Source organism: Heterodontus francisci, unplaced genomic scaffold (genome assembly GCF_036365525.1).
Source record: "Heterodontus francisci isolate sHetFra1 unplaced genomic scaffold, sHetFra1.hap1 HAP1_SCAFFOLD_319, whole genome shotgun sequence".
In the NCBI taxonomy this organism is placed as follows: domain Eukaryota; kingdom Metazoa; phylum Chordata; class Chondrichthyes; order Heterodontiformes; family Heterodontidae; genus Heterodontus; species Heterodontus francisci.
The window spans coordinates 1,772,185-1,785,000 of NW_027142010.1; the positions used below are offsets into that span (position 1 = coordinate 1,772,185).

Here is a 12,816-nt window from a genome sequence, read left to right on the forward strand (position 1 = left end):
GGGATGATAAAAGAGTCCGAAAGATTCAGACCGTGCCCCCACTCCACATCACCCAGGATACAGACCACGCCCCCACTCCCCGTCACCATAGAAACAGACCACGCTTCCACTCTCCATCACCCTGGTAACAGACCCCGCCCCCACTCCCGGTCACCCTGGTAACAGACCCCGACCTCAGTCACCCTGCAAGCAGACCCCGTCCCCTCTCCGTCAATAGAGGAACAGACCCCGCCCCCACACTCCATCACCCTGGTAACAGAACCACCCCCACTCCCTGTCACCCTGGAAACAGACCCCGACCCCACTCCCCGTCACCGTGGTAACAGACCGCACCCCACTCTGTCTCCATGATGACAGGCTCCGCACCCCACTCTGTCTCCATGATGACAGGCTCCGGCCCCCACTCTGTCACCCTGGTGACAGGCTCCGGACCCGCTCTGTCACCCTGGTGACAGGCCCCGCCCCTGCTCTGTCACAATGATGAAAGGCCCAGCCCCTGCTCTGTTTTCCATGGTGACACGCCATGCCCCCACTCTGTTTTCTATGGTGACAGGCCCCGCCCCCGGCCTGTCTCCATGGTGAGAGACCCCGCCCCCGCCCCAGCTATGTTATTAATGGTGACAGGCTCCGCTAGAGCTCTGTCTCCAAGATGACAAGCCCCGCCCCTGCTCTGTCACCATGATGACCGGCCCCACCCCCGCTCTGTTTTCCATGGTGACAGCCCCCGCCCTCTCTCTGTATTCTGTGGTGACCGGCCCCGCCCCCGCCCTGTCTCCATGGTGAGAGACCCTGCCCCCGCTATGTCTCCATGTTTACAGGCCCGGCCCCCGCTCGGTCCCCATGGTGACAGGCCCCTCCCCAACTCTGTCTCCATGGTGACTGGAGCCGCCCCCCCTCTCAACATTGAATGAATTTAGCAATTGTAGTGAAGGGATATTTCAGCACCTTCTTCAACTGATCTCTGAACTGACTCTGGGTCACGGCATAAATCGCAGTGTTGGTGCAGCAACTCAGGAGCTCCAGCATGAAGCTCAAATTCAGCAGAAGATCAGGGATATAAACAGACTGATACCCCAAATACCACATCCGGCTCCATAGAGAATACACCATTAAGAGTGCCCACAACAGGATGAAATTCCCCGAGATTACTAACAGTAAAATGATGGATTTCCTTCGACTCTCCATCTCGGAGTCTCTGCGACTCTCCCCACTGCTGTGAGCCCGGAGTCTCCTGCGTCCTCTGCTGCTCACTAAAATGTGTCTGACGGTGAGAGCGTTGAGCAGCAGAATCAGCACAAATGGGATCGCCGGGGTTAGAATGTTGTGGAGGAACTCAATTGTTACCCAGACAAAGGATTCCACAACATCCATTGTTATATCACAAAACCAGGGGTCGTTCTGCAGCGAATACCGACCTGTTAACATAAAATACCAGAAGATGTTCTTTAAACAGCTCAGCACAGTCACTGTTCCCACAACCACAGCCGACGTTTTCTCACTGCAATGTTTACTTTTCAGCTTCTGGCAACAAATGGCCACAAAACGATCAAAGGTGAAAGCGACGGTGAACCAGACAGAACAGTCTGTGGCTGCATAAAGCAGGACGGCGTGGATATTACACACGGGGATGGACTCCAGGAACAGAAACTGTTCCAGATAAACAATAGGAATGTGTCTCAATATCAGGTCGAGGATAATGACAAGTAGATCCGCCGCTGACATGGCCACCAGGTAGCGAGTGACACATTTGGAGAGACCGCACTTTCCCCGAGACAGGATCCCAATCGTCAGCACGTTAACTGTGAGGAAGGGAAATAAACAGAGAAATTATACATCAGACTGGAGCAAAGGTACCAGTTTAATTGAGGACTTATTGAGATTTATAAATGTGTTCCTGAATCCAGTGATGTATTAAAACGATTGGACCTGAATGAACAAATGGGAAGGTCTCTGATACTGTGGAAGACAGGAGAGATTAAATAATAAAAGGATGATATTGAAATTGTTAAACTGAATTGTTGATCATAATCCTCCTTCTCCCTCCTTTCCCCGGCTGGTTTAAAGACTTTTTGATCTCTCATCACTCCCAGTTCTGATGAAGGGTCACCAATCTGAAACATTAAACTCTGTTTCTCTCTCAAAAAATCCTGCCAGACCTGCTGAGTATTTCCAGCATTTCCTGTTCTTATTTCAGATTTCCAGCATCTGCAGCACTGTGGTCTTGTATGGAGAGTTAAATGTTGAACTGACTGAGAGACTCTGCATTAATGCCTGTGGTGTGGGTGTGCATTTATATGCCTGGCTCAGTTCTAGGGTCTGACCTGTGTGTGCGTGAGTCAGAGAGATAGAGTACGTGTGCCTGTGTGTGAGAGAGAGAGAGCATGTGTGTGTCTGACAGACAGCAGGTGTGTGTGTGTGAGAGACCGTGTGTGTGAGAGAGAGAGTGTGCGTATATGCGTGTGCGTGTGTGATAGAGAACATGCACGTGTGTGTCTGCGAGAGCACGTGTGTGTGTGTATGTGTGTGTGAGTGTGTGTGTGAGAGAGAGATTGTGTGTGCGTGCCTGAGAGACACAGCGTGCGTGTCTGAGTGTGTGTGTGTGAGAGAGAGTGTGTGTGTGAGTGTTTGTGTGTGTGTCTGAGAGAGACTGCATGTGTCTTTGGATGTGTCAGAGAAAGAGTGTATGTGTGTGTGTTTGAGAGAGAGAGTACGTGTGAGAGTGTATGTGAGAGACTGTGTGTGTGAGGGTGAGCGTGTGCATGTCTGAGAGAGAATGTGTGTGAGTGCGTCAGAGAGTGGGTGTGTGTGTGCGTGTGATAGAATGTGTGTGTGTGATTGCGTCTCTGAGAGAGTGTATGTGTCTATTTGTGTGCCTATGTGTCTGAGAGCGCGTGTGTGCGTGCGTGTGTGTTTGTGTGATAGAGAGCATGTGTGTATGCCTGTGATAGAGCGAGTGTGTGTTTGTGTGAGACAGAGAGCATGTGTGTATGTCTGTGAGAGTGTGAGTGCGTGTGTCTGTGTGAGAGAGAGAGAGCATGTGTCCGTATGTGTGTGAGTGCGTGCGTGTGTGTGTGAGATAGTGTGTGTATGTCCGACTGCTTGAGAGAGAATGTATGCGTGTGTGTGAGAGTGTGTATGAGTGTGTGTCTGTGTGAGGGAGAGTGTGTGTGTGTGTGTTAGAGAGTGCACGTGTGTGTCTGAGAGAGTGTGTGTGAGCGCGAAAGAGAGTGTGTGTCTGAGAGTGTGTGTGAGTGCGTCTGAGAGTTACCGTGTGTGTGTGAATGTGTGTGTGTCTGTGAGAGTGCGTGAGTGTATTTGTGAGCGTATGTGAGTGTCTGAGACTGTGTGTGTGTGTGTGTGTGTGTGTATGTGTGTGTGAAATAGCATGTGTGTGTGTGCATGTGAAATAGCATGTGTGTGTGTGCGCGTGTCAGATAGAGAGCATGTGTATGTGTGTGTGAGTGTGTGTGCATGTGTGTGATAGAGAGCGTGTGTGAGTGTGTATGTGTGTCTGTTTGAGAGAGAGCGTGTGCATGTGTGTGATAGAGAGCGTGTGTGTGTGTGTGTGTGTGTGTTTGGCTGACAGGGAGAGAGCCTGTATGTGTGTGAGAGGGAGAGAGATCGTGCGTGTGGAGTGTTTGTGTGTGAGAGAGAGATAGAGAGCGTGCGTTTATGTCTGTGACAGTGTTTGTGTGTGTGTGTGTATGTGTGTGTGTGTGTGAGTGAGTGTGTGTGTGACTGAGAGAGAGAGAGAGAATTTGCGTGAGTGAGAGAGAGGAGAGAGAGTGGCTGAGAGAGAGAGTTGTGTGTGTATATGTGCATGTGTGTGCGTGAGAGAGAGAGCATGTGTGTGTATCTGTGTGACAGAATGTGTGTGTGAGAGAGAAGAGAGAGAGAGAGAGCATGTGTGAAAGAGAGCATGTGTGTGAGTGTCTGTTTGAGAGAGAGCATCTGTGTGTGTGTGTGAGAGAGAGAGAGAGAGAGAGAGAGCTTGTGTGTATGTCTGAGAGAGTATGTGTGTGAGAGAGAGTATGTGTGTGTATGTGTGTGTGTGTGAGAGTGTATGTGTATGTGTGTCTGTTTGAGAGAGAGCATGTGTGTGTTTGAGACAGAGTGTGTGTGTGTGTTGCTGAGAGTGTGTGTGTGTGTCAGAGAGGGAGAGAGATCGTGTGTGCGTGTGTGTGCGAGAGAGAGCGTGTGTGTGAGAGAGGGAAAAAGATCGTGCGTGTGGGTTGCGTGTGTGGGAGAGAGAGTGAGCGGGTTGTGTGTGTATGTGCGTGTGAGAGAGAGAGTGTGTGTGTGTGAGATAGAGACAGAGTGTGTGTGTGAGAGATAGTGTGTGTATGTGTATGTGAGAGAGCGTGTGTGTGTGTCAAAGTGAGAGAGAGCATGTGTGTGTTAGAGATAGAGAGAGACAGTGTGCGTGTGTGTCTGGGACAGAGTGTGTGTGTGTGTTGGAGAGAGTATATGTGTGTGAGAGATAGTGTGTGTGAGAGAGAGAGCATGTGTACGTGTGTGTGTGAGAGAGAGTGTGTGTATGTTTGAGAGAGAGCGTGAATGTGAGAGAAAGCGAGAGTACGTGTGCAGGGGAGAGCATCTGTACGTGTGTGTGTGAGAGAGAGTCTCTGTGTGTGAGTTTGAGAGAGACTGTGTGTGTGAGAGAGAGAGATAGTGTGAGAGAGAGACAGCATGTGTACGTGTGTGTGTGCGTGAGAAAGAATATGTTTGTGCGTGTGTTTGAGAGAGAGCGTGTGTGTGTGAGAGTGAGAGAAATTGTGTATGCGTATAAGAGAGATAGTGTGTGTGAGAGAGCGTGTGTGTTGTGTGTGTGTGAAAGAGTGTCGTGCGTGTGTGCATGCGTGTGTTTGTGTGTGGGAAAGCGTATGTGTTTCTGAGAGACTGTGTGTGAGTGCATCTGAGAGTGAGTGTTTGTGCGAGAGAGTTTGTGTGTGTGCGTGAGAGAGAGAGAGCATCTATGTGTGTGAGAGAGGGAGCATGTATGTGCATGTCTGTGAGAGTGTGTGTATGTGAGGGAGAGAGTGTGGGTGTGTGCCTGCGAGAGAGGGAGTGCGGTGTGTGTGTGAGAGAGAGTGTGTGTGTGAGAGAGAGTGTGTGTGTGTGAGAGAGTGTGTGTGTTAGAGAGATCGCATGTGTGTGCGTGTGTGTGTGTGTCTGTGGGATAGACAGAGTGTGTGTGTGTGTGTCTTTGAGAGAGAGCGTGTGTGTGTGTGAGAGAGAGAGTCTTTGTTTGTGTATGTGTGTGCATGTGAGAGAGTGTGTGTGTGAGAGAGAGCGTGTGTATGTCCGTGTATGTGAGACAGGGAGTGTGTACGTGAGAGAGAGAGTGTTTGTGTGTGTGTGTCTGTGTGTGTGTGCGTGTGAGAAAGAGAGCGCGAGTGCATGTGTGTGTGAGCGAGAGAGATCATGTGTGTATGTATATATGTGAGAAAGTGAAAGTGCATGTGTGTGAGAGTGTGTGTGTGTGAGAGAGAGCGTGTGTGTTGTGTGTGTGTGAAAGAGTGTCGTGCGTGTGTATGAAATACAGTGTGTGTGAGAGAGAGAGCGTGTGTATGCGTGTGAGAGAGAGAGCGTGTGCGTGCGTGCGTGTGTTTGTGTGTGGGAAAGCGTATGTGTTTCTGAGAGACTGTGTGTGAGTGCGTCTGAGAGTGAGTGTTTGTGCGAGAGTTTTTGTGTGTGTGCGTGAGAGAGAGAGAGTCTATGTGTGTGAGAGAGGGAGCATGTATGTGCATGTCTGTGAGAGTGTGTGTATGTGAGGGAGAGTCTGTGGGTGTGTGCCTGTGAGAGAGGGAGTGCGGTGTGTGTGTGAGAGAGTGTGTGTGTGAGAGAGAGTGTGTTTGTGAGAGAGAGTGAGTGTGTGTGTGAGAGAGAGTTTGTGTGTGTGTTTGAGAGAGAGCGTGTGTGTGTGAGAGAGAGAGAGACAGAGCGAGAGTTTGTTTGTGTGTGTGTGTATGTGAGAGAGTGTGTGTGTGAGATCGAGCGTGTGTATGTGGCTGTATGTGAGACAGGGAGTGTGTGCGTGAGAGAGAGAGAGTGTTTGTGTGTGTGTGCGTGTGAGAAAGAGAGCGCGAGTGCATGTGTGTGTGAGCGAGAGCGAGCATGTGTGTATGTATATATGTGAGAAAGTGAAAGTGCATGTGTGTGAGAGTGTGTGAGTGAGAGAGCATGTGTGTGTATGTGAGGGAGAGAGTGCACGCATGTGTGTGTATCTGAGAGAGTGTGTGCGTGTGAAAGAATTTATGTGTGTGTGTTAGAGACTGTGTGTGACTGTGTGTGTCTGTGTGTGTGAGTGTGTGTGTGTGTGTGTGTGTGAGAGAGAGAGAGAGAATAGTTGTATGTTAGACAGAGTGTGTGTGTGTGTGAGAGAGAGAGTGGATGTGAATGTGAGAGAAAGAGTGGGAGTGTATGTGCGTGTGAGAGACAGCTTGTGTGTGTGTGAGAGAGAGTGATTGTGTGTGTGTGTATGTGTGTTTGTGTTTGAGTGTGTGTGTGTGTTTGTCTTTCTTGCTCAGTGCCTGGCATCTGTTTGGACTGTGTGTGTGTGTGTGTGTATGTGTGAGCGAGTGAGTGTGTGTGTATGCCTGGGTGCCCAGTTTGTAGTCTGCACGTGTGTCTGTGCGAATGTGCATGTGAGTTTATTTATGTGTGTGTGTGTGTGTTTGTGTGTGTATCTCAGGCCTGAGTTGTGCTTTGTATCTTCCTTTATCTGTGTGTTTGCGTGTGTGTGTGCTTGCACATGCCTGTGTCTGAGTGTGGGTTTGTATCAGGGCCTGGGTTGTGCTGTGTGTCTGTTCGACATCTGTTATGTCTTCACCTCAAGAGATTGGGGTACGACAGGACTTGATCACATAGTCACAAGCTGATAAGACCCTCAGAATACAGGATAAAACATGTCCTGATCACACATCCATGTGATTATAAGACCCCTAATCAATAGGACAATATCCAGCCGATAAGGGCTGCATAAGCTTATTTAAATTGTGGGATTTATTCTGTTGTACCTGGACTGTCCACATGCCTGTTCCCCACCGGTGTTAAACAATAAACTCTTTGATGGTTGAATTGGATCTGGGTGCTGAGTGATTCATTTAGTCATTCTACCCCAACAGCCTGGGTTGTAATGTGTGTCTGTATGTCTGGGTAGCTGAGTTGTGATGTTTGTGTTAATATACATCTCAGGGCCTGGGCGATGGCGTGTGTGTGTGTGTGTGTGAGTGTGTATGTGCATATATGGCACTCATCCTGGTCTCTGTGTGTGTGCGTGTGCATTCATGAGTCTGTGTGCGTGTGTGTCTGGCTCTGTGCCTGGGGTGTGGTGTATGTTCTGCATTATGGTCGTGTGTATGTGTGCATCTGTGTGTCAGTGCATTTGTGTTTGTGTATCTCAGGGCTGGGTTGTGCTTTGTTTCTTTGTGTATATGTATTTGTGTATTTTTTTGTGTGTGTGTGTGTGCATGCGTGCACATGCGTGCACACACGTGTGTGTGTGTGTCTGTGTGTGGGCTTGCCTCAGAGCATGGGTTGTGGTGTGTGTCTGCGTGAGTGTGTCTGTTTGTATGTCTCGGTCATTGTGCTGTGAGGTGCATGTCTTTGTATCTCAGTGCCTGGGCTGCGGTGTGTGCGCATGTTTTTATGTGTGTCTCAAGGTCTGGGTTACACTTTGAGTATTTGTGTCTTCGTGTGTGTGTGTGTGTTTGTTTGTGTGTCTGTCTCACTGCCCGGCATGTGATCCATGTGTGTGTGGTTGCAAGCGCCTGGATGCCGAGTTTGTCGTTTGTGAGTGCCTATGTGCATGTGCGTATGTGTTTGTGTGTGTGTATCTCAGGCCTGAGTTGTGCTTTGTATCTTCATTTATCTGTGAGCGTGCTTGTGCATGCTTTTGTGTGTGTCTGTGTGTGGATTTGTATCAGGGCCTGGGTTGTGCTGTGTGTGTGTGTGCGTGTGAGTATATGCCTGCAGGCCTGGATTGTATTGTGTGTATGTGTGTCTGTGTGTCTTTGTGTGTGTGTGTGTGTGTGTGTGTGTGTGTGTGTGTGTGTGTGTGTGTGTGCGCGTGTGTGTGTGTGTGCGCGTGTGTGTGTGTGTGTGCGTGCCTGGATTGTCGAGTGCGTGTGTGTGAGTGTGTGTGAATGTGAGTATGAGTATGCGAGTGAGTGCCTGAAAGCCTGTACTGCAGTGTGTGTGCGTGCATGTGACTCTGTGTGTGTGTGTGTGTGTGTGTGTGTGTGTGTGTGTGTGTGTGAATTTGACTGGTTCAGTGCCTGTGGTGCGATCAGTGATCATATGTGTGAGTGTGAATTGGAATAAAAATTAGAATTAGAGCATTACAGCGCAGCACAGGCCCTTCGGCCCTCGTTGTTGCGCCGACCTGTGAAACCATCTGACCTACACTATTCCTTTTTCATCCACATGTCGATCCAATGACCACTTAAATGCCCTTAAAGTTGGCGAGTCCACGACTGTTGCAGGCAAGTCGTTCCATGCCCCTACTACTCTCTGAGTAAAGAAACTACCTCTGACATCTGTCCTATATCTATCACCCCTCAACTTAAAGCTATGTCCCCTGGTGTTTGCCATCACCATCCGAGGAAAAAGACACTCATTATCCACCCTATCTAACCCTCTGATTATCTTACATGTCTCTATTAAGTCATCTCTCCTCCTCCTTCTCTCCAACGAAACCAACCGCAAGTCCCTCAGCCTTTCCTCGTAAGACCTTCCCTCCGTACCAGACAATCCTAGTAAATCTCCTCTGCACCCTTTCCAAAGCTTCCACATCCTTCCGATAATGCGGTGACCAGAAGTGCACGCAATACTCAAGGTGTGGCCTCACCAGAGTTTTGTACAGCTGCATCATGACCTCGTGGCTCCGAAACTCGATCCCTCTACGAATAAAAGCTAACACACCATATGCCTTCTTAACAGCCCTATTAACCTGGGTAGCAACTTTCAGGGATTTATGTACCTGGACACCAAGATCTCTCTGCTCATCTACACTACCAAGAATCTTCCCATTAGCCCAGTACTCTGCATTCTTGTTACTCCTTCCAAAGTGAATCACCTCACACATTTCCGCATTAAGCTCCATTTGCCATCTCTCAGCCCAGCTCTGTAGCCTATCTATGTCCCTCTGTACCCTACAACACCCTTCGGCACTATCCACAACTCCACCGACCTTCGTGTCATCCGCAAATTTACTAACACACCCTTCTACACCCTCATCCAGGTCATTTTTGAAAATGACAAACAGCAGTGGCCCCGAAATAGATCCTTGCGGTGCACCACTAGTAACTAAACTCCAGGATGAACATTTGCCATCAACCACCACCCTCTGTCTTCTTTCAGCTAGCCAATTTCTGATCCAAAGCTTTAAATCACCTTCAACCCCATACTTCCGTATTTTCTGCAATAGCCTACCGTGTGGAACCTTATCAAACACCTTACTGAAATTCATATACACCACATCCACTGCTTCACCCTCATCCACCTGTTTGGTCACCTTCTCGAAAAACTCAATAAGGTTTGTGAGGCACGATCTACCCTTCACGAAACCGTGCTGATTATCGCAAATGAACTTATTCTTTTCAAGATGATTATAAATCCTATCTCTTATAACCTTTTCCAACATTTTACCCACAGCCGAAGTTAGCCTCACAGGTCTATAATTACCAGGGCTGTCTCTACTCCCCTTCTTGAACAAGGGAACAACATTTGCTATCCTCCAGTCTTCCGGCACTATTCCTGTCGACAATGACGACATAAAGATCAAGGACAAAGGCTCTGCAATCTCCTCCCTGGCTTCCCAGAGGATCCAAGGATAAATCCCATCTGGCCCGGGGGACTTATCTATTTTCACACTTTCCAAAATTGCTAACACCTCCTCCTTGTGAACCTCAATCCCATCTAGCCTAGTAGCCTGTATCTCAGTATTCTCCTCGACGACATTTTCTTTCTCTACTGTAAATACTGACGAAAAATATTCATTTAACGCTTCCCCTATCTCCTCTGATTCCACACACAACTTCCCACTTCTATCCTTGATTGACCCTAATCTAACTCCAGTCATTCTTTTATTCCTGATATACCTATAGAGAGCCTTAGGGTTTTCTTTGATCCTATCCACCAATGACTTCTCGTGTCCTCTCCTCGCTCTTCTTAGCTCTCCCTTTAGATCCTTCCTGGCTAGCTTGTAACTCTCAAGTGCCCCAACTGAGCCTTCACATCTCATCCTAACATAAGCCTTCTTCTTCCTCTTGACAAGCGCTTCAACTTCTTTAGTAAACCACGGCTCCCTCGCTCGACAACTTCCTCCCTGCCTGACAGGTACATACTTATCAAGGACACGCATTAGCTGCTCCGTGAATAAGCTCCACATTTCGATTGTGCCCATCCCCTGCAGTTTCCTTCCCCATCCTACGCATCCTAAATCTTGCCTAATTGCATCATAATTTCCTTTCCCATAGCTATAATTCTTGCCCTGCGGTATATACCTGTCCCTGCCCATCGCTGAGGTAAACCTAACCGAATTGTGATCACTATCACCAAAGTGCTTACCTACATCTACATCTAACACCTGGCCGGGTTCCTTACCCGGTCCCAAATGCAATGTGGCATCACCCCTGGTTGGCCTGTCCATCTTCTGCGTCAGAAAACCCTCCTGCACACACAGTGTGTTATTGAATTTGACTGGTTCAGTGCATGTGGTGTGATCTGTGTTCATATGTGTGTGTCTAGCTCAGTGCCTGTGTCGTGATCTGTGTATGTGTGTGTCTAGCTCAGTGCTTGTGTTGTCATCTGTTGTCTAGCTCAGTGCCTGTGTTGTGAACTATGTGCAAGTGTGTGGCGAGATCAGTGCCTCGGTTGTGATCTGTGTGTTTCCAAGTGTGTCTGTCTGTGTGTGTCCGAGTGTGCATGTGTCTGGCTAAGGTTCCTGGGTGTGACCTGTGTCTGTGTGTGTGTGCGTATATCTGTGTGTGTTGGTGCATCTGTGTCGAGTGTGTCTGCGTGTGTGATAATCTGTGTGTGTGTATCTCAGGACCTGGGTTGTGCTGTGTGCTCTGTGCGCGCGCGTGTGTATGTGCGTGTGTGTTTTTGTGTCTGTGTCTCAGGGCCAGGTTGTGCTGCGTGTGTATGTCTGTGTGGATGTGCTTGTGTGTCCTTGTATCTGTACTTGTGTGTGTGTATGTGTGTTTGCGTGTGTGTCTGTGTGTGTCAGGGCCTTGGTTGTGCTTTGTGCCTTGTGTGTGTGTGTGTGTGTGTGTGTGTGCGTGTGTGTGTGTACATGCGTGTGTGTGTCCATGTGTGGATTTGTCACAGGGCCTGTTGCACGTTTCCCTGCATGTTTTGGAAGGTTGGTTTGTGGGTGGTTCCTTGAATGGTGTGTGGGTGCGGGGGTCTGAGGGCACATTCTGTGGGAGTGAGCGGGGGAAGGAGAGCCCCCTTCCCTCAGGTGTCTATGTGAGGTGTGGTGCATTGTGGAAGGAGGTTGCTGGGTGGGCGGGCGGGGGCCGGGCGTGAGGCTTCCCGACTTTACTGGTTATTTGCCACTGTGGGGATAAATGGTTAACCAGTGAGCGGAGGGGCAATCCTTAACTGAAAAGGGGGTGGAGGAAAGGGTGAAATGGTTAACCAAAGGTGTGCTTTGTACCGTTGAAAGACCAAGTCCGAAGAGGGGAATTGGTAAACCAGGAAGTGGGGGGTCATCATTAACCAAAAGGAAAACATAAGGGCACTGGTTTCCCTCTATGGGACAAGTCTCGTCCTGACCTCGGTTAATAAATTCTCTGGTTCATCACTTGTCAGCTTCTGACTGGAGGGGGCGGGGTCTTTGCGGGCTTGTATCTCCGGTACACCGAGGGACAGTAGGAACTGGCCAGACTGCTTTCCGGCCGATATTGCAGCAAAGCCAGACTCGGGAACCAAATCAAAGTTCCGTCCAGTCCAACTGAGTAACCACAAGTATGCGACCGACACCGCAACTCATCATTAACAGATTTCCACTGAAGTCAACTGGTAAACTGATGCAGTGCGGGGGGTGAGGGGGGGGGGGGGTGGGGATCTGACAAATGATACATCAAAGATCTTTGTCGCACTTTTGTTGTTTTCCGAGTGACAAATCATTAACCAAGGTACTCGGAGGTGAGAGGGAAGAGGAGAGGTAAAGGTGGGGGGGGGGGGGTTGCGGTCGAGTGCCTGGGTTGTGCTGTGTCTCTGCAGGTGTGTGTGTGTCTGTGTTTGTTTGCATATATATATATATATCAGGGCCTGCGCTGTGGTGTGTGTGTTTGTATATCTGCCTGCCTCAGTGCCTGGGGTCTGACCGGTGTGTGTGTGCGTTTGTATAACTGTCTGCCTCAGTGCCTGGGGTCTGATCGGTGTGTATGTGTGTGTGTGTTTGTACATCTGTCTGCCTCAGTGCTTGGAGTCTGATCGGTGTGTGTGTGTGTCTGTGTGTGTGTGTGTGTTTGTATATCTTTCTGCCTCAGTGCCTGGGGTCTGACCGGTGTGTGTGTGTGCGTTTGTATATCTGTCTGCCTCAGTGCCTGGGTTCTGATCGGTGTGTGTGTGTGTGTGTGTGTGTGTGTGTGTGTGTGTGTGTTTGTATATCCATCTGCCTTAGTTCCTGGGGTCTGATCGGTGTGTTTTTGTGTTCGTATATCTGTCTGCCGCAGTGCTTGGAGTCTGATCGGTGTGTGTGTGTGTCTGTGTGTGTTTGTACATCTGTCTGCCTCAGTGCTTGGGGTCTGATCTGTGTGTTTTTGGGTTTGTACATCTGTCTGCCTCAGTGCTTGGGGTCTG

At 49.2% G+C, this 12,816-nt stretch overlaps 1 protein-coding gene across 1 annotated transcript in view; it reads right to left on the bottom strand.

The window, feature by feature from the left end:
* Nucleotides 1-897: 897 nt before the first annotated feature.
* Nucleotides 898-12,816, bottom strand: part of LOC137366193 (probable G-protein coupled receptor 139) — a 28,026-nt gene continuing 16,107 nt past the window's right edge. The window contains exons 2-3 of the mRNA XM_068028183.1: nt 11,814-11,962; nt 898-1,799 (exon numbers count right to left, since the gene is read on the bottom strand). Coding sequence (XP_067884284.1) covers nt 898-1,799; nt 11,814-11,962 — 1,051 coding nt within the window. The remainder of the gene's footprint in view (nt 1,800-11,813; nt 11,963-12,816) is intronic.